Source organism: Polyodon spathula, chromosome 5, assembly GCF_017654505.1.
Source record: "Polyodon spathula isolate WHYD16114869_AA chromosome 5, ASM1765450v1, whole genome shotgun sequence".
Classification (NCBI taxonomy): Eukaryota; Metazoa; Chordata; class Actinopteri; order Acipenseriformes; family Polyodontidae; genus Polyodon; species Polyodon spathula.
Window position 1 is genome coordinate 38,142,884 of NC_054538.1, and position 22,826 is coordinate 38,165,709.

Consider the following 22,826-nt stretch of genomic DNA (forward strand, 5'->3'; position numbering starts at 1 on the left):
ACCAAACACAGCATTCAACAGTAAGAACCTCATACCAATGGTCAAGCATGGTGCATCAGAACCTGGACGACTTGCCATCATTGAAGGAACCATGAATTCTGCTCTGTGTCAGAGAATTCTAGAGGAGAATGTCAGGCCATCCGTCCGTGAGCTGAAGCTGAAGCGCAGCTGAGTCATGCAGCAAGACAATGATCCAAAACACACAAGCAAGTCTACATCAGAACGTTGAAGAACAAGAAATTTAAAGTTTTGGAATGGCCTAGACAAAGTCCAGACCTAAACCCCACTGAGATGTTGTGGCAGGATGAAACAAGCAGTTTATGCTCGAAAACCCACAGATGTCACTGAGTTGAAGCAGTTCTGCATGAAGGAGTGGGCCAAAATTCCTCCAGGGCGCTGTGAGACACTGATCAATAACTACAGAAAGCGTTTAGTTGCAGATATTGCTGCTAAAGGTGTCGTAACCAGTTATTGAGTCTAAGGGGGCGATTCCTTTTTCACATGGAGCACTGGGTTTTGCATAACTTTCTTTAATAAATAAATGAAATAAGTACCAAAATGTTGTGTTATTTATTTACTCAGGGTCCCTTTTATCTAATATTAGATTATGGTTGAAGATCTGATAACATTCAGTGCCAAAAAAAAAAAAAATGCAAAAAAGCAGAAAATCAGACACGGGCCAAATACTTTTTCACAGCAATGTGTGTGTGTGTATATATGTATATATATATATATATATATATATATATATATATATATATATATATATATATATATATATATATATATATATAGGGCTGTTCCGATTAACAGATTAATCTGACCAATTTAATCAACTAAAGAGTTGTTCGCAGTTTTTTTTTTTTTTTACAATTTAATCATCATGCATAAAAACTGCATTCTGGGTACAGAGAGAAATGTGTGCTGCTATTTAAGGAATTGCTGATTTGACCGGAAGTTGTAGTAAACTGTTTAAGCTTACATAAAAAGTGGTTAAAGTTGTTTACAAATCATAATCATTGTCTTGCTTTGACAAAGATTGCTGACAGTGTGCTAGGGATGTATATACGTATTTGGAACTGGAATGTTTATCTTTGATTTAAGTGATTGCCAAACATGGCTATGCAAAGTTACTCATGTGCATTGTAACCAGAGCTGTGAATGCTGCGGTAAAATCCAGCGTTACGCATATATTCTGAACAACATAATAACAAACTGTTGATTTAGTTATAAACCTCTCAGTGTTTTGTTTTTTCCGTGTTTGTGCATTGCTAATAAGTTTGCTGTTTAGGGGTTACCCCAGAGTGGTTAAACAGTACAGGTATAACTGTGCTGCTCTAGCCCTTGGAGCTTGTGTGACTGAGTTATCAGGTCCCTAAATCTGTTTTATTAGGGTAATAGGATGGAAAGATAACATTTGTTACATTTACTAAAATAAAAATAACACTATGTAACACAATTTTTGTTCCTGGGTAGTAAGTCTTAATTCCTAATTGCTTATGCCTCAAAAGTACAGAAAATGGCTATTACTCCCCACAAACTTTGCTTTTGTGACCAGGACAGTGATATTTCAAAATATCACTATTTCCAATGGGAAAACGGGCAAATGTGTGTCTTTTCGTTCACATAAAGTCAGAAAAAAACAACATATGAATCCAAATTAACATGTATTTATACTAAAGTAATACAAAGATGACTACAAAATATTTAAAGTGAGTAGTTTTTCGAGATTTACAATTATACTGTAATAACACTTACTACCCAGGAACAACATTTTTTTTTTTTTTTTGTTACAGTGTAATTATTAAAATTGTTTTAAAAAGACCAAATTCCCATTGGGAATTGGGCTTTTTATTTATTACTATGCAGGATAGCCACTATAAGATTGTTACCTTTATTTAAAATGTGCACGGATTAATCTACCGATGAATCTACTGGTTAATCAACTAATACCAATAAATTAACCGATCAAAAATGTTAATCGAGTGATAGCCCTAATTTTATACATATATATAAAATGTTGGTTATGAATGCTGGTATAGTTGCTTTGCTATTGTCTTGCAATTACATGGTTATGTATCTATTTGAATGGTCCACATTTTAATGATTTAAATTTCTGCAGTATTTAGATTGACCATTGTTTAGATCAGTTGAATAAATCCCACAGGGTGCAACACACTGAGCAAGGTGGCCCCAGTGCGATACATTAATATGTACATTTAGAATCTCATTATTTAGTAATTAACACAGTTTGTGCATCATGTTAATATTTAATTAGTTGAAGTCAACTAATTGTGTAAACAAAACAAAAAATACTATCGTTTTTAATTTTCAGTGCTAACCTATAAATCTAAATATGCACATTTTTTGGTAAAACCATCACAAAACATTTTACAGCACTTATATTTACCAAGAAATATTTGCAAAAGGAGTTTACATCTATGGACACCTCTTGTTTAGTCTTTACATATTTTCTACTTACAGGGCATCAAAGTTTCCAACAAACGAAAAAGCCTGCTGGTGTGGACTATACAAATGAACAACATTTTTTTTTTCAGCTATGAAACGACTGATCTATAATACATTTTATTTTGAGAAATGATATCAGTGGTCTTTCAAAACTATCATTAACACCTTCTGTTCACATATACTACTTCAGTTACCAGATCTTCAATCAGTACCCACTGATTGTCAATGACTTGCAAGTGAATAGAGTGGTAGCTGATCAAAAATTACCTTTGGGATCCCATGCAAAAAGCCAGAAAAAATTTTGAATGATGCAGTGTGTTTAACTCCAAAACACTGTTCAATGTTTTTACATTGCAGTGGTCAGCGTTAATAAAAGGCTAAAGACATTCAACTTTTTCTTAAAACTACTGATATGAAATTATTTTTAAAAATATATAAATTATTATGTGTTCACAGAATTGAAAAATGCAAAAATACTGAAGCATATAATGTACTTAACAGATTTTTTGTGTTTTGAACTTATACATTTCAAAATAACACCACAGTGTTTGAAAGGAGTAGTGTTTTGAACGTCCAGCAGGGAAAGTAACAGTTGGGTTCTGAAATTAATATTTTGAGTTGTGTAATTATAATACTGTACCTAAATGTGTTGGCAATAAGTTATTAACAAAGTTTAATAATTTTACGTCAGACATCAGACATATTTTACGTCAGACATATATAAAAATCGCAAATAATTTGATTTATTTATAGGAACTTGTTTTACAATGACGTCTTTTCAATGTACACCTGAGGAATGGACTGCTATCGTGTGGCCATTTGGGGAGAGTGCATATATTGCATATAATAATATAATATGACTTGAGTGAAGATGCCATGGTCTAAGTTGAAAGATATATCTGTGGCAACTTGTAACTGTTAAATGGCTACCACTTTATATGTTCATGTTGAACTTTGCAGATCCTCGTGGGTTAAGGCTCAGGCACAAAGATATAGAGGGTATGTAACCAGTGCTATAACCCTGTGGCCTTCATTAATCCATAAACTACTGAAAACATCTAAACAAGTATGCCAGTTACATATTTGTACTTTTTAAACTCTATTGTTGAATTTAAATGTAGCTGCCTTCTGTGTGAATCAGATAACCATTTAAACAGTTGTAAAGTGGGCGAATAATTAACTTTTTATTGCTATGTAAATGCATTCTTTGAATGGCATATGGGTTCTTTGAGTGACCAATTAATTATACAGTCAGTGTTGAAATACAAACAAACCACCAGAATGCTTAAAATGGTCAGAGCAGTTAATCCTAAAACAAAACAGTTCCACGTAATAAGGTTAAAGTTGTAGGAAAGAATTTTAGCAGGTACCAGTATGTGAAAATGACCTGGTCATTAAATGCAGCACATTTTATTGCAAAACGTATCTCTATTAGCTAGTTGGAGATTAATTTACAGGAAAACTTTAGTACCTTTATGGTTTGAATAATTATAACTTATTCAAAGGAAAAGGAGACCTGCTTGAAATAGATATACCAATACTCTAGATACAAAAATGCATGTATTTACTTTTTAATGCATGTGAAATATGAACAGGGTAAAGTTTATAAGTGTAGTTATTGAGGGGCACTGCGGAAGAAGCACAATGTCACTGGGTCATAGGTTTAATTAAAATGTTACTTATGAAGGTAAAAGGAGTAACAGACTTGAAATGAGGTTGTGAGGGAGCATTTTAATTTAGATGTACTGACACAGTTATCACACAAGTACATTTTACAGCGAGAATTTAAAGTACACAGGTTTAAACACATTCTAGAAGGTTATAGTATTAGTAACCAAATATCTATAGGTACCGTCTATGCTGTTGTGTTTCCTAAACTCCCTCCTCCTCTCACGACATCCATCAGTCTTCAGTAACACACGCCCCTGGAGTAATGTTTCCATCGCAGAAATCTTACCTCACTTCACAATGTATTTTTCCTAGCTCACTGTAATTTCAGTTTCATTTTGATTATAAAAAGTATAGCTGCAGCCTGCGAGTGTTTTCTTACGTCTGCTTTGCAGTGCTCTGCAATCACAAGAAGCAAATGGACCCAGTAAATAAAAATCGGACTTGATTACAAATGTTACTGTTAAAAAATCTTTCCAACATGTTACAGAATTTGGCTCGATGCGAGTGATAAAGTACCCAATCAACTGTATATTTACTTTTAAACTTCACTCACCCAGGCAGTTCACTATTGGAGACCAACATAAACTGAACCTTTACTGTACCAAATGGTAACATACTGTAGAAAAATACAGGTAGTACAGCAGCTGTATCGGGAAAAGGCTTTGTTTGAATTTGTACTCACCTTTAAATCAACTATGGTAGCTCCAATCAAAACAGATTTTTTTTTTAAATTTCGATGCAAAAAGACCTATTAACATAACATGTTTATGTTTTACTTAAAAATTCATATTTAAAGGAAAGTAAAAACTGTGCATCTCTATATGTTTACCTCGACTCTCAGGACTTTGAATCGTCACTTTAACAACGTAGAAGACATATGTCTAATTCTGGAACATTACCAGCACTTTGATTTATTTATTTTTTTTCTGTGGTAGGTGCAGGAAATAAAACATCAATAAATAATCAAAATGTCGGATTGATATTGTAATGGACGTCAGTAAAAAATCATATCCACACTTCTCCCACTTGAGGATCTGTCTCTTGTGATTTGGGGCTCTTTTTCTCTTACGCATTTTCTCTTCCATTGTCCCAATGCAAGTCAGTTTCAGTAACCTTCCTTTCTGCCAACCATATCCCTTTTCCCCAAGCACATCAAGGAGAAATGATATGCCCTCGTGAATTATACATGGTACCAAGAGCAATTTCATCTTTATTATAATCTTCTGCTATAATTTTCAAAGTCTTTTGCTATTAGAAAAATAAATGTTGTGTTTTCGTCATGCTTGGACAGATCAGGCCACTAATCATCACTGACCATAAGAAATTTGCAATTCACTTCATTTAACTCTTGAGGTTATCAAGACTGCAGTACAAAAAGTAAATTATCTACACATAATTGATGAGTAATAATCTATGACACTGCAGTGCTTTGTATAATTAACTAATAATGACTACTAGATAACACACAATAGTAGTCCTATTACACCTGGGAAATGGGTCAGCTCTAGATAAACCTCCTCGGATTTTCTGTAGGTTGAAGGTTAACCATCTGGAACATTACACTGCTCAGTATAATGGGGTACCGCCTGCCTGAAGGAGTCAACAGACAGAAAAGAGACTGTACTCCATACAAACCCATGACCCATAATAGTGCCACTGTTTTTATTGCTGGGCGCGGTTGCATATTATAACATCACCCTGTTCCTTTTTGCTTTTAAGCACCCATCCATGTTCCTTATGCGATTTGTTATTTTAATTGAATTAAACCAAAGTTGTGAAAAGTTATCATACTCTAGTTCTGCTCTAGTCTTCTGTCATGTAATCAACTATGTATTCAGTACATTGGGTACCTTTTCTGTAACTGTTACTGTAGTATTAAAAGTGTTTTAATACATGAAAACAGAAATGTTAACATGATGTAGCCATGGCATAAAGCCTTCAGTAGTAAATAGTTTCATTTGCAAGGGCTGATAGCAGCTTGAGTTACAGTAGCAACAAGCACACCTAGAAATGAGTTTTGTATTTTTTTCTCACTCTTTACAACCTGTTCAATTGTCAAAATTAATGTAATGTTTACATGTACCATAGTTGTTTGTTTTTGCTGTTTCTCCTGTTCCATTATTCAATATATTTAACATACATTAGAACACAAACTCTTCATTTTTGGGGAACTATCAATAACTATTCTACTGGGCCAATAGAATGTGTGTGGGGCTGGGGGGCTGTTCCATCCATTAGCCCTTATGGCTAGTGGAAGGGAAAGTTCATTTCAAGCCCTGCTGCAATACACTAAACATTGAACCATTCTTGGAAACTATGTATCCTCAGTATTATGCATGTTGCAGCTAGTTTATTTTGCTTCAGTAAAAGTGTTTGATTAAGTATTGCATGTTAATACATTTGAAAGTGTTCCAACAGACAAAGACTGTGCCTTATTTTATGTTATGAATGTAATATGCAAATTGAAGGTACATAAGGTAAATGGCTGCTGCCAGAGAGTACTGTATATTCAAACATATGGTAAACCAAAAAAAATCAATCAGACAGATAACAATTGTTGTATGTCCTTATGTGCAAAGTTAAATAGATAACACCTGTTTTGTAAAGACACCTTTGCCCACTTCAAATAGCAAACATAAGTGCAGAATTATCAAGGTATTTTAGTACTTTTCCTTTGCATTGACCTGAACAGTTTTATTTCCCTTTCACAACTTTAATTAAATCTATTTCATTTTAAAAACATCTAAATGCTAAGTAATGCTATAAGCAAACATGATAGGTAATGCATTCCCATACTATTTATAAAAAGTTCAATAGTTAGATAGAAAATAGGCAACCATTTCAACATATCTTAATCTAACAGGCTACTGTGAATTAATCATGTACAGTAGAACTACAACTACATTAAATTGCCCAGACCTGACCATTCCTGTGAAAATTCAGTTATGGGAAATGTCTGCACTGGTGCCTTTGAAGCTTTCTTTGGTAGTAAAGTCTGTATGTACAACCACTTGAACTAAGTGGTCACACTTAACAGCCAATAACCCTCAAAACATTTATTCAGTATTGTACAAGGGAATAAAGCATCTCACTGTTTTCTTTAAACTATAGCAAATATTCAGTTGCTTTGGTTTATGGGTAGAGAATTCCCTGGATTTGTAATTGTGTAGTCCCGTGGCAAGCACACAGTTACCAGCTAGCTATTTAAAGGCCATTTGAAACTCCAAATGGCCAAATGACTGTCAGATACCCCCCCATTATTTTAAAAAGTCAGTAGCTTCAAATTACATCTCTCTCTCTCTCTCTCTCTCTCTCTCTCTCTCTCTCTCTCTCTCTCTCTCTCTCTCTCTCTCTCTCTTATAAAATTGAGGCAGTATACTCTTTTAAATACTGAGTGACTGAGCATGTTATATAATCTCATACAATACAACTATTGTTTTTCATTTCTAATATATGTGCATACTTTGTCACCTTTCATCTTGTCTTACATCCACTATATTTTCAAATTATGCAAATTGAGGTTACAGTTTGCTTTTTTTGGACTAGCAGTTTAAAGAATACCGCTTCACAAAGCACTCCTGCATCATAACAAATACAAGTCTTTTTGGTGTCTTTTAAAATCTTAAAATACTAAAATATGTTTTTTGTTCTGCTGTTCTTTCATCCACTATAACTGAAAGACAAGGTGGTAAGCGTATCATTTTGTAATCTGCTAGGTCAGTCGTTGCCATAGTAATATGAATACTGTAAACAGCAACACAGCTTTCTTGTTTGGCAAAAGTAGAGACATTTTAGGACCAGTATAAATAGGTTTTGTGCTACAACTGTATTTACATAACTGTCAATTCATTACATTTAAAACCATACATCTTCGTTCCTTGACATCTAATGCAAAACTAAGATATTGTCCCATGTCTTTATTATTTTATAGCTGAAAAATGTGTCCACATGTTGAGCATATATCTGCTTTTCAAACTACTGACACAGATTGGGTCTGTCGACTGGAGTACTATTGAAATGTACTCTGGTTTAACAAAGCTATTGTTTGGTGCCTCTGCATATTACAAATGTATACTGCTTTCAAGTCTCATGTACGACATCCCTTTGTTACGAAATTTGTCAGACCTACCTATGACAGAGACAGTGACATAGCGAGAGAGAGCGTGCACCTGAAATCTACATTTTTTTCTTTGTTCCATTGAGTCAGTGGAGTTCAAGTCTGATGGGAAAGCGCCATGCGTAAACTTCATTGCTGGACAATGAGTTTCGTGATCAACCCTTTAAGTGACACTGTTCTGTGTAAATCGCTATGGAGAGATTTGATTCTGATTTTTTTTTTTTTCAGGACTTTTATTGTGTTCACGAGATAATCAAACAATTCTATTTTGATCTGAGGCAGCCACAGAAACTGTAATGTGCATGTCATCTCTAAACGGAAATACACAGTTTGCAGAGATTGCTTTTTCTCGCAAAGTTTGAAAAGCAGGGTACATTTGTAATATGCCGAGGTACTAAACAATAGCTTTGTCTAAACCAAGGTACACTTCCAGAGTACTCCTGTCAACAATAGGCCCAACCTGTCCTACTGACAAGGAGATCCCAAACAATACTTACTCCAGTGTGCGGTATTCCTTTTTGGGAATAAATATATAAATTATTTTTTGTAGCACCCACAATGTAACCATGCCACCACTGGATAAGTTACATAATCAGGAGCTTGATTATCTTGCCTATCTTGGCAGGGGTTCCACAAGGAGTGCTGTGTAAGCTTTCAGCATGGAGATTTTCTTAAATATTTCCCTGCTATTGTAGGTGGTTTGTTTTAGTAAATTAATTACCAATAGCAAACAAAAACTAGCTAATCCCAACCCCATGGCATTCTGTGGTGTGTAGTCCCATTATCCTACAGGACTACACCTTTCCTCCCCCTACTCTGACACTAATATATATATATATATATATATATATATATATATATATATATATATATATATATATATATATATATATATATATATATATAATTTGTTGTATTACAACAAACTTGTTCAACTTGATTAGATATGTATTCACCCCCCTGAGTCAACACTTGGTAGAACCACATTTGGCAGCAATTACAGTTGTGAGTCTTTTACCAGGTGAGTCTCTACCAGGTTTGCACATCTGGATTGTGCAATATTCACCCGTTCTTCTTGGAAAAATTGTTCAAGCTCTGTCAAGTTGGATGGGGATCGTTAGTGGACAGCAATCTTCAAGTTTTGCCACAGATTCACAATTAGATTTTAGTCCAGGCTTTAACTGGGCCACTCTAGTTCATTCCATTTTTTGTTTTTAACCCTTTAAGTAGTAAGAATGTACCCGTACGTCATTGAATTAATGGTCCCAGGGAGTATGAACTTGAACTTTGAACTTGAATTACTGAGTATACAAAATTGCTGATAATCTGATATTGTAACACTAGGTATCTGTAACACCTTGTAGTGTCTCTTGCGTCATCTGCCAGATATATAGGGAATTACACACAACAAACCCAGTCACAAAATGTCAACAATGTCTTGAAAACAGCGAGAAATGCTCTGTGGGAAAGAAGTAGTAGAAATTGTATTGAATTCCGATTCTAATTCTACATTATTACTAGTGTTACTATGTTTTCGGCCAGGATTTCCGCATGTTTCCGGATGTTTCACAGATAGTGAATGTTACATGGTACCGTATTAACAAAATGCAATGCGTGATGATGCAGCTGTCGCTGAATTAAAAAAAAAAAAAAAAAAGTTTTTTGTAAACTTGTGTCCAGTTTATATAGCTTACATTCCAAAGTACTGTAATCTGTTTGAAATAAATAGTTTCCAAACTTGAATAAAGAACATCATGCCCATACTGTTTTATTCCATACTTACAAGTTGTATATTACAAAATTATTTATTTATTTTGCAGACTATTTGAAAAAGAATTGAAAATAGTTAGCAGTATGTGTGTAAAGCAAGTACTTTAAATATACTGAAAGAAATACAGAAGCTCATATTTTATAATTATGTACTGTTTCTAAGTACATTTAAATACATAAATTAAATGTGTAAATACAGCAGGAGGAAAAAAGCTTGCAGTCCCATTTTGACAGACTTAAATAAAGGTATCATGTTTTGCAACTATTAGATTGTAATATAAGGACCATTTCATTAAGATTACTTTTCTTCCACCTGTGTGTTTTCATTCTTGCTAGAATCTTGCTCTTTTTTAAAGTCTGTAGTGTTGCAGACCATATTCCATAGTGGAAAAAAAGACATAACTTGTTATTTTTTCTTTTTATTGAATTAAAAATGTAATTAAAAAATAACAGCTACTATCGTGATAATCAGTGTATCATGAAAAAGTGGGCTTGCAACTATTCGTAATGTGGAAATTTACTATCGTTTCATCCCTTGTGTGTGTGTGTGTGTGTGTGTGTGTGTGTGTGTGTGTGTATATATATATATTATATTACAGGGCAAATGCAACTGTAGTGCTATTTATAAAAAAAAAATAAGAAAAGGAAAAAATAAGTACATTTACAATTATAAAGGGAGTCTATTGTTTCGATAAAAGTACCGTACCCCAAAGTCTAATCCTCTGACCAAGTTTAAAAGTACAGTAATAGAACTATCAGCATCAGCTCCATTTTACAGTTAGACTTTTTAGTCAACACAACAACCTTCACCCATGTTTTACAACAAAATCTGTAAGCTTTATGAAATATCATATTAAAAAGGCAGGCATTTCCTGTGGAGATCCTTTTAAGCTGTTTTATCTCATAATGACAGGGTCCCTGTGAACAAGATGTTATATCTCAAAAGTCTACAATGTATAAATACTTAACTGAAGGCTTTCAAGTCAAGTCAAAATGTGGGTGTTCCAAAGAAAAATAATTTTACACAGCTTGTGAAAAAAATCATTTTACAACATAAGCCCTCCAGGCAGATTTTCACCTTTTTAATGTCCAAACTTTCAAATAACGATAATAATCTGACTGTAATCATGTGCAGTGTTTTGACTGCAGTTCCTTTACTTGTAATTTGCAGTTAATTTATTCACAATTACTAATTACTTTTTCACCCTCCCTGCAACTAAAAGTTTTTAGACCGAGCATTCACTTTTTTTTTTTAAAAGAATAGTTAGTAACCATGGTAAGAATAAAAAAAGCTAAAGCAACAATACAGCATGATTGAGAACATATATACCAGGATCATAAACAGGTATGGAATGAAACATGATAATGTAAATATTCCTTTACCAAATTAATATCCAGCACACATAACTTGATTTCAAAATAAAACAGCAAGGATAACATCAACTGTACAAGGAAGAATATGACAAGGTTTTAATCAAATGTATCTTCTCTATCACTTTCAAGGTTAACGTCAGGGTTTCATTTGAATAAATACGGAAAGGACAATGACTGGCTGTTTACTTTACATTCAACAGAATAACTGTGTTTACTTTCTCCCTAACCACACGTTAAGTACATTCAGGTTCCTAAGAACAGAGTCTATTGGCAGAAGGAATAAATCTTCTGGTTCACAACTGCTTGGAAAGATAATATAATTATATTCAAGACCAGTTTAGCTGAGTCTCCTTTGTAGGTATTACTTGCTGCTCAAGAAACAATAGGAACAAAATGTAAGATTATAAGAAGCCCTGACATCCAGGCTGCAGGAGTGTCATAAATCATTCAGCAGACATACAACTCTGATAAGTGTTTATTTGAATGTGACTAAGCACCTGAATAGAAGGTCGCATTCAGGATAGAATTTCGACAACTGTTCCTTAGACCTATTGAAGGTGAAGTAATAAATTAAAAAGCAAACACAAAGACACTGTTGTAGACATTCAAATCTTATTCAGCATAGCATTCCATCTGTTCACCAGTGCATTTGCTAAGACATAGGGGAAGATACATACTTACTTAAGTTTGCCCTTTCAATCACTCATGAAAAAAAATTATTCCGAACGCTATAAGAAGTAATTCAGTGTAAATGCTAGAATGAACTTATCAGCAAAAAACAAAACAGAACAGAGGGGCTGATTTTGAGGAAGTGCAGCAAAATGTAATGGCACCGTCCTCTAAGTTTGTGTTAGATTGCACCGTCCCCTTCATGTTGTGATTTTGAAGGCAGTTTGAGCTGGCCCCTGGCAGAATTCCATTTGCGCTGACCAAAGAAGAAATGGGAGTCTTTAGTTCTAGTGTTTGCCTTTGTTATAGTTTTGATGAAGAAAAAGCTGTTGTTTATTGCTATAATGTCACTTGTTAATGAAGTATGTAGAAATAGTTAAATTCATTGAACAATTGGAATAACTTACTAAACACATGTATGATATATGGGCTTTATATTATTTAAGAAACATGTTTTTATATGTTAGATACCTTTAATATTTTATAGCAACGCTAAAGTTTATGAAGCCAGTAGCAGGTGTATATGGTTGTGGCAAATAATGGTTGTGGCAAAGTGGCTAGTGGAGGGGAACAGGTATAGCGGTGATGCGATGCAGGAGTGACAGGCAGACAACAGTTTCTAGTGAAAAGGTGCTTTTATTTATAATCCAGGTCTGGTGACCGTTAAATAATAAATCCCCGGCTATACACAACAATGTGTAAAGCACGGGGATAGCAATAATAGGACACAGTCCCGAACAAAATGAACACACGGTCACCAGTCCTGGGTGAGTGCAGACGTGCTTGTGGTGGGTGAAGACACTGTATTTTGTGACGGTTCCGTGCAGTGGTGATCCGGATTGTGCTGACCCTGGTCGACAGCTCCGGATAGGTGAGTTAACTGTCTGGTGGTGCAAAACGCAGACAATTACAAACAAACACAACACGTAATTCCTCTTTACAACGAGAGCTCCTCTCTCGATCCTTCTCTCTCCAAGCGTTAACCCAAACGAAGGAGAAAATCAGCGTTACCCTGGCCCCTATATGTAATCCCGCATGATATCGAGATAAACAGTTGCAGCTGCCTTATTACTTGCAGCTGCCTCTCGTTTACCTCTCAAATCAATACGGTCTTACAACAGAGTCGCGCTTCCCTCCAGGCTGACCCACTTCCCTGACCCGGAAACGAACTGTCAGGCCAGCCCTTCCAGATACTTCTCCTCCCGTTCTTTAGCGCCCTCACAGGTTGGGAGGAAGATTCATCACCAGAACTCATCTTTCCGTCACATGGTACATTGTAAATAATTAACCTTTACAACATTTTACATTCAATTACATTAAATACCAACTCAGGCAACCAGCAGTAAACTAATGTTTACTAGTACTGGAGTATATAAATATATTAGGGATTTCACGGTATTACATTTTGACAGTATGATAACAGTCAAAAAATATATTTATACTTTTTTTTTTTAAAATGGCTATTTAACAAAATACACAGTGGTCAACTAATATTTTTATTAATTACTACAATAAGCTGTTTATTTAAGTGCCTTTACTGTATTATTATTTATTATTATTATTATTATTTTTTATGTATTTATTTATTTATTACAGAAGCCCTTATCCAGGACAACTTACAGATCTTACAAAATATCACATTACAAAACATCACATTACAGATAAGTGCAGTTATAAAATACAATAAAGTCAGTAGTAAATAAGAGCAAAATCAAGTAAGAGAATGTAAATACAGTAAATAATTACGTTTTAGAGCGATTTTGACTAGGAGCAGTTAAACTTATTTGTAAATTTATGGTTACCTTTATCAGTAAAATCATGTACAAGATACAGAGAATATAGTTATAATTGAGAGCGGTAGTAGAATACAGCGCGGAGCAGTTAAGTGCAAGTACAAGATGATGCAAGTACTGATTCAATTGGGTGCCATATAGTCCAGTACAACTGAGAGTTGTGAGGTTTACAGATGCTGTCTGAACAGGTGTGTCTTGAGAAGGCATTTTTAATTACATTTTTCCTACAAAACTTATTGAGAAAATCTAAATATTTTCCATCAGTTTGAATTTGCATTTGACCTGTATTGTGTGCAGCATTGCTCTGTGCAGAAGTGCTTCTGCAATACAAGCTTACTGTAGAGTTGTCAAGCACTGCCTATTACGTGTACACAAAACAAAGTGTATTTTAATTTTATTTTAATTATAAAAATGTGATTAAGAGTGTGCTAAGAATGTACATACCTGAGCTACGCTATACAGGGATGGGTGATACTCTCGTGGGTGGGCGAAGAGGTTAGATGTATTAGAATTAGAATCCTGCATGCTCTGCACACTGGTTTTTCATCTTCAACTACAAAGCCCTCTTCTTATTTTTCATACCCAAAATATCACCAGATGGATTATTTTATCTGTTTTGTCGTCCCCGTCTGCACAGTCATAAAATCGCTCAAAGCTAACATGCAAATGAGGCCACAGCCCAAAAGATATGCTGACCTACGGCATCAACACAGAAGGTAAAGTACAGGCCAAAATCACATTACAAGGCAGAGGGATTTTAGTCCTGTTTTTTCCATGTTTTTTTCATTAAACTCTGGGGCAAACATGTTTTGACCTAGTGTTAGAGATTTGCCCTTTCATTAAAATCAGGCCATTTTCAAGTAATAAACATTTACAATATAATGCAGCTTTTGCAGTGCAGAATATACAGTTTTTGCTTGCATATTTTAAAAATATTCTCTGGATCCAAGAAACATGGAAAATAACAGAAAATATAGCGATTACTTGTATACGTAGATATTCAAATTAAAACCCGCTTTGGCACATCCACTATTTGATCATTGTTGTCTCTCAATTCATCATCTTTTTTGAATGTAACAAAGTATTACCCGGCAACAGTTTTCTTCATTTCATCGGAAATCCTGCCATGTGTTTTAATTTTACTTCAAATACCATAACCCTTGGTTACCTTGAAATTGGAGGAAATTATGCTGCAAGTAAGCCCTGTATAATGGGGCTAGTCAGCAGGAAACATCATTATGGTAAACCTTCTCACTACCATGGTCAGCACTGCATTTTAAATGAGGTCATGACATTTGGCTTTTACAAAATCTCTTCAGAATTGAAATGTCAGTCTTTTTTCTTTGTAATAATTACTTATTTAAAGTGATATGTGGGTTCTTCATATGTTAATACACAGGGTGTACACAATGTAAGTCAGCATAGTTGGTTGGTTGTTTCTCTATTTCTTTCAGATGTGGAATGTCTTTTGGCAAAGAAGAATTTACTCAAATCCTTTTGATGTGTGGTGCAGATAATTGGAGTGTGGCTGCCCATATTTAACAGAGAACCTCTGCATTGTCACAATGTATGGTATTGCTTGTGATGTCTGACTTATGGGACACTTATGTACAATGTTGGGGCAGATTTTGTATATAGTTTAGGCTACATGGCGTTTATGTATCTTGGATATAAAACCAACTACAATTACTGGGAGAACCATAGCTAAGCAATCAAACAATGGACAATTCTATAATTGTAACTCTGTAATCATTATTAATAACATGTCTACAAAACATGTGCAAGATGTGTGAGATAAATGCCAATTTAGTTAATTAACCACTGACTAGGCAAATATGCGGTATACTGTTAAACAAAAGTGCTTGTAAGGATTGTTTTATATCTATATATAAAAGTTATTAAGCTCACAAACGGTTTTCCTTAATCTTTGTAGGCTACAATCAATGTTTTAAGTCGAAATTAATATTGACAATGAAAATTAAGATGAGATTAGTGAGCGACTCTCATGTTTGGCAGAATGGTTATAATGTTGTACATGTTTCTATGTTTTTATTTTCAGTAAAGTTCACAGATTACTTTTCTAATCAGGGAAAAAATACAACAATACCCCAATACCCTGAAATCATAATTTTAGACACATTAAAAAGCTATTCGTGTCTTGCTTTAAATCTGGGTTGGGTCTCATCAAGTGCATAGCATTGTAAACCCAAAATACACTTTCCAGATTACACAGAGGAGTCTGGATTGAAAGATGGGCTATTATTATATAGCTAAAAGTGACTAACAAGTACTGGCACATCCTACAGTGTCTCTCAAAACATGTAGGAGGGTAGTGTACATACTGAGCTTAAATACAACACAGACACCATCCCCAGGGTCTTAACATCTAAAATAGACTTCTAACAATCTAAAAGTCAGAATTAGTAGTTATTTACATACACATACAATTAACATTAATTGATAATCATATTGGGCATCACATCACATTATGTTGAAAACATAATATTGTCACTTCTTCTAGATCTTTTTGTTTTTTACTATATATATAATAATATATATATATATATATTATATATATATATATATATAATTTAACCAACAGTCTATATATATAACAAATTAATTACCAGTTGTCTTTATGAAAATAGTTGTTTAATAACTGCACAGAAAACCTGATTAATTTGAGCCACCCCAGAATTGTTTAAATAAGCAATAAATAGTGTGGCCATTTGTGTCAGAGCAGATGCAAATAATAAATAAAAATGTATAATTGCTTTAAAACAAGATATCAATGATAAAAAAAGGTTGTCTTTCACTTTTTTTTTTAAATGAGATCCTTTATTTTATCAAAACCCTCAGAGGACAAACCTTGATAACAATATCTATCCTTAACTGCTATTAATTATTTAATCCCTTTTGTTGCCATGTACACAGGCTTGATTTACAACTATCAAAATTGAACTGACACTCTAGTCTCTTATACAAATAGACAGACTGAAAGCTCTGGGTTTTGTAAATCTGTTGTATGTTAGCTTTTTTTGGTTTGTTTACTTTTTTTTTTTAATGTGATGATCATTCTAAAAATCCCCTGCAACCCTCTTTTGAAAGCTATTTTAAAAAGTATTTTCTTCTCTCTAATACGACCCTTTAGTCAGTATTTAATACACCAGCTCACTTATAGCTTATGTTCTCAACTGTGTGTGCATTCTTTTTAAATAGCTCCACTGTGACAATATTAATTATATTACAATAAATACAGCAGTGCTGCTAACTACAGACAGATTTTAAATAAAAATTATGCTTCACAATTGTATGCTGTTTACAGTAAAATATAAATTGTCAGGTATACAAAATGGAATACACACACCAATAATTCTAGTTAGAGAAATAATATTGTTTTAAATATATTAAAAGATGCACTACGATATAAAGCCACCTAGACCAATTTCCAGTTTTACAGTCATTACAAAATTAAAGTGATATAAAACACTCCAGACAGCTAAACAGAACTTAGGTAAAATTTATTTATTTATTTATTTATTTTTAATTTATTATTTAGCCGATGCCTTTATCCAAAGGCGACTTACAGAGACTAGGGGGTGTGAACCAGGCATCAGCTGCAGAGTCACTTACAATGTTTCATCCGAAAGACAGAGCACAAGAAGGTTAAGTGACTTGCTCAGGGTCACACAGTGCGTCAGAGGCTGAGTTGGGATTTGAATTGGGGCGCTCCTAGTTACAAGCCCTTTTCTTTAATCACTGGACCACACAGCTTGAGTAGCCATAAGCCATACGGATAAAAGTTCTAAAGCTTTACAGCCAAACTGGTTCAAAATCCCGCAATGGAAGCTACCCTGATTCCTCCGATCACCACATTCAAGTACTAATCAATTTAAGATACTGAAACCTGTTTAGGCTCCTTCTTCCAAATGCAGAGCTGCAACAGACTGGATGGCCCCCATCTGTGAGTAATGCCTGTCTTGCTGATGTATATCAAGGCATTTACTCACAAGCTGAGTTGAAGGTACCAGTTGTCAAGTACCACAGTTTCAAAATTAGGAAACTGTTAAGAGCCATATGTCAAACAGCATACCACATGTTGTCACTGTGACTGTGTATTGCATAGCCATCAGATTTATATCCTAAGCATATTCTATAAAACTCAAAATAAAGACTCTTATTAAGACTGTGCTTAAATGATGTGTCTGACTGTAAATGATTGTTCAGCCATTTCTTACCTTGTTCTGATCTGTCCAGTAGAGGAAGAATCCCTGTGGGTCCACTTTAAGAATAACTGGAGTTGCGACGGTGGAGTCCTAGCAACAGTGAAACAAGCAGTAAATATCAAATTCACAGGAACACCTGCTACAGCTCTGCAAGTCTAATAACATGTTAACAGCTAGAAGCCATGAAGACGCATTCTAAAAAGGATACCGTTGCATTACACTGTGTAACAATTTGTTTTTTTTTTTTTTTTTTTTGTTCCTGGGTAGTAAGTGTTATTTCCTAATTGCTTATGCCTCAAAAGTATAGAACATGGCTATTATTCCCCACAAACTTTGCTTTTGTGACCAGGACAGTGATATTTCAAAATATCACTATTTCCAATGGGAAAATGGGCAAACGTGTGTCTTTTCGTTCACATAACATATGAATCCAAATTAACGTGTATTTATACTAAAGTAATACAAAGATGACTACAAAAGATTTAGAAGTGAGTAGTTTTTCGAGATTTACAATTATACTGTAAATACATAATTATACTGTAATTATACTGTAAATACAATAATCTTTGTATTACTTTAGTATAAATACACGTTAATTTGGATTCATATGTTATTTTTTTCTGACTTTATGTGAACGAAAAGACATACATTTGCCCATTTTCCCATTGGAAATAGTGATATTTTGAAATATCACTGTCCTCGTCACAAAAACAAAGTTTGTGGGGAATAATAGCCATGTTCTATACTTTTGAGGCATAAGCAATTAGGAAATAACACTTACTACCCAGGAACAAAAATTGTGTTACATAGCGTTATCAAACTAAGCAGACAGAATTCAGCTTGGGATATTGTATGTGGTAAAGTAAATAATGGCAACATGACAACTTCTCTCCGCAGAATAAGAAATGCACTGTCTTAACTCATGCTATGTAATTGTCTAAGGCAAAGGTCCAAATACTGGAATTAAGTACATTAATTTATTTTATTTTTTTTATCTATAGAGAACACCTGATTTCAACAACAGGTTCTCAAAGAAGTTCATAATTTGTTCCATCCATCCATTATCATTAACTGCTTAATCCTTTACAGGGTTGTGGTTAGCCGGAGCCTAATCTGGCAGACACAGGGCGCAAGGTAGGACTACATCCTGGATGGGATGCCAGTCCATCACAGAGCACCACACACACACACACACACACACACACACACACACACACACACACACACACACACAGAGGGCAATTTAGGATGAACAATCATATATGAACTGTGACACTAGGGCTGAAGATTCCAACATCTAAGTTACAATGGTTTGTGCTTTATCACAGCATAGAATAATATCTTTTTTGGAATTAAAATTATATGCTATAAACACAAATATAATACAATTTACAGGTGACCAGAATTAAACCAAGGAGAAAGATATGACAACGTGTATATTTGACAATTACTTAAAAGTTATCACTCAATTCTGACATTATTCAGCCAATGAATGGAGTTTATTCAGCACACGTATGCATTTATTTTTCTTTTATATAATTATGGAAACGCAGACTTGTAAACTAAAAGATTAAATATTTGTATGATTTCGATATTTTACCAAATGAAGATGCAACATTTTAAAATTGGTAACAGTACTTACAGCAGGTATTGTAGTAATCATTTGCTGAATTTAGATGTACAAGGGCAAGCAACATTAAACCAACAATTTACATCTCATTTAAATGTTTTGAGAACACTAACTATATTACAGCTCCTACTGTTGAACAAATAGGCTTAAAGCATTTCATTTGCCATGACAACACTTAATGTACAATAATGTATTTCAAAGCTTAAGGCTGTCAATATTTCAGGCATAGATTATCATAGTTTGAATGGGAAAGATTGCCAATCTGTACAATGTACAGACTTCACAATAATAAGCATATGATACCCCTACACTGCACTCATATATGTGTGTGTGTGTGTGTGTGTGTGTGTGTGTGTGTGTGTGTGTGTGTGTGTGTGTGTGTGTGTGTGAATGGTGTAAATGTTGTTAAATGTAGTCTATACAAAATGTTTATACGAAAAGTGCAACATGCAAAATGCTTATAAAAAAGTGCAACAAAACTGTAATAAGAATAAAACTGAATAAGTGCATTAGTAAATGGAATTGACTAACATAGGTAATAGGTATCAGAAACTATAAACAACCTACATGACTATCTTTCTCTGATTCAAAATTTTCTTAAACATTTTTGGTTTTGCTTTTTTGTGTAACAGTAAATCAGGTTAGCATGACAAGCCCAAACCAGCTACTTAAGCTAACATCTGGCGAGTTGAAAGTGTGCACTGGGCACACTGGCTTCAAGGAATGATTTTTATAAACTGTGGGCTGCTGGGTACCAGAATAATCACCAGACCACACTGCTGTTCAAAAAGCACTGCCACTAAATCCTGCAGATGACAAAAAGAACTCAGCAGCGCAAATGATAAAAAAAAAAAAAAAAAAAAAAAAAAAGGGAGCCCTCATCATGCTCTAACAGTCTCCTTAATTAGATATGCTCCGTGTAGAAATAAAGAGGCGACATTTAGATTGATGCAGGCTAAGACCGCTGTTCTTGTCATGTTAAGGGACAACTGCTATTTTTTCACTACCGAGGCTTACATGCTGACTTTTAATATGCAAGGGCACAATCATTTTAAAACAGCTTTTGAGTTTTATAACGCAACAGTTAGGAAATAAATACGCCATTAATCAAATGCAAACAGTTTGAGGTTATTTTGTTTCATACTGTCTATTTTGATAGCAGTGGGTTATTTATTCATTTGCTTTGAACACACATTTTACAAGTGGGCGTTCTTGTTCCTAAAGAACCTGGCTCTAATTACAAAATAAAACGTTTATTTTTACTTAACAGGGTAACACTGATAGGATGACATACTGTAGGCTATACATTTAGTTCCTCGCACCTTTCACTGATTAAATTAATTTTACAGGTGAAAACAATAATCTTATGTTACTTGAATGGTGTGATCATTCTATCAAGTTGTATTGATGTCATTTATTTTACAGTATCACCAGGAGAATAATCATGCGATTAACTGAACATTCGTGAAACATGCAACATATTCTATTAAATATACAGTTATAATTTAAATCAGATGCTGAACCATATTTGTTTTATTTCTTATGGTTTCAATTAGTAAAACACAAATAGCATAACACAATACATCACACACACACACACACACACACGCGCACACGTGAATTATGCTGCAGGATTGGATAGCTCTGTGATATGACTAAACTGAAAACATAAGTATATTGTTTTAGTAAAGTTTGTTTTGATGCAGTTCAGTTTTATTTTATTCTAACACAATACAAACTTGTTGCGTCCTTATTGACCTGTAAATTAAAAGTGATAACATACCTTTGACTGAAGTCACTGTACTTTTATGTTGTATTCATTTATAGCATATAATTTTAATTCCATAGACAAAGAAAACAGATAGGTAACCATATGCATGTACTGTACATTAAGAAATTATTTGAACCGTGCTACTGCATTTTGTAATGCAATAAAAAAAAAAAAAAAAAAAAAAAAAAAAAAAAAAAAAAAAAACTTAAGTTTATTCAACAGCTATAACAGACACCATATTATGTCAGAAATGAGGGTCAACTGATTTAAAAAATAAAATAAAATTAAAAAAACACAGCATGTCAACTTTTTTTCATCTGCTAAGGTTTTTTCTACTAACACATATTTTGCAATATAAACAATATTGCAGTAAGCCTGCCCCATAATACACATGCTGGTTTCAAAATACAAGAGTTGAATAGCGTATATTGTTGTCATTGCTATTGTATTGCATAACCAGAATAAAAATGAAAACGAAAAAAACACGTATTTCTATTACGTGTATACTTACATCATCCCATTTCAGAAACGTATTGCCTTTCTTCAGGCTTTCAGAGACGCAGACAGGTTTGAGCTGAAGCGCATGAACCCCAGGCTGTGCCCCAGCCATTTACGCATTCACACTTTCCACTGAGTAGATAACTAATTTTTTTTTTTTTTTTTTAATTTAAAAGGTATATATATATATATATATATATATAATATATAATATATATATAATATATATATATATATATATAAACCGGTAGGCCATTCGGCCAATCAGGCTCTGATCAAAGACATACAGTGATTGAATGAGCTAGCAGCGTACACTATCGTTTCATCCTTCAAGTAATCAGTACTGCTTTGAAGGTTCTGAATCTGAACAGAAAGCAGACAACAAAATAGAATGAGAGATTACGAAAGAGACGCTTCCTCCTGCACTATCGCTGTTCGCAATTGACTGGAGAAGTGAGCATAGTGAACACACTGCAACTCTGCACCGTTTCATTCACAGCCCTCCATGCATCGCTGCCCAGGTCACTGGGACTTAGCGCCTCCTAGTGCGCAACATCAACGGCAGGATCTTTTGATTACAGACATCTTTTAGAAGAAGGTATGCAAACACGTTTGATAACGATCTCCCAAGGCACAATGGTCGAACACAATGTGCTCTTTCCACAGTAACCCACTATAAGTGGTTATCTAAAGTCCCTTTATTCTCACCATGTTTCCTTGTCGTCATATGTTTTAAGCTTTGAAGTAGCAGTAAGTTAAAAAATAAGTGTCATTCATTTTATAAAGTTTGCTTTCCAGAAATATATAATTTAGCTACCCTATATCCTGTAGTGTGTGT

The 22,826-nt window shown here is 34.2% G+C and overlaps 1 protein-coding gene across 3 annotated transcripts in view; it reads right to left on the bottom strand.

The window, feature by feature from the left end:
* Positions 1–22,169, bottom strand: part of LOC121315930 (1-phosphatidylinositol 4,5-bisphosphate phosphodiesterase beta-1-like) — a 295,784-nt gene extending 273,615 nt beyond the window's left edge. For 2 of the 3 annotated variants that reach the window (XM_041250544.1, XM_041250545.1), the window contains exons 1-2: positions 22,002–22,168; positions 18,102–18,179 (exon numbers count right to left, since the gene is read on the bottom strand). In XM_041250544.1, the coding sequence (XP_041106478.1) occupies positions 18,102–18,179; positions 22,002–22,100 (177 nt within the window). In that variant the 5' untranslated portion in view covers positions 22,101–22,168. Of the gene's footprint in view, positions 1–18,101; positions 18,180–22,001 lie in introns of all 3 variants that reach the window. The other variant, XM_041250543.1, reaches the window with a different exon arrangement.
* Between the last annotated feature and the right edge of the window lie 657 nt (positions 22,170–22,826).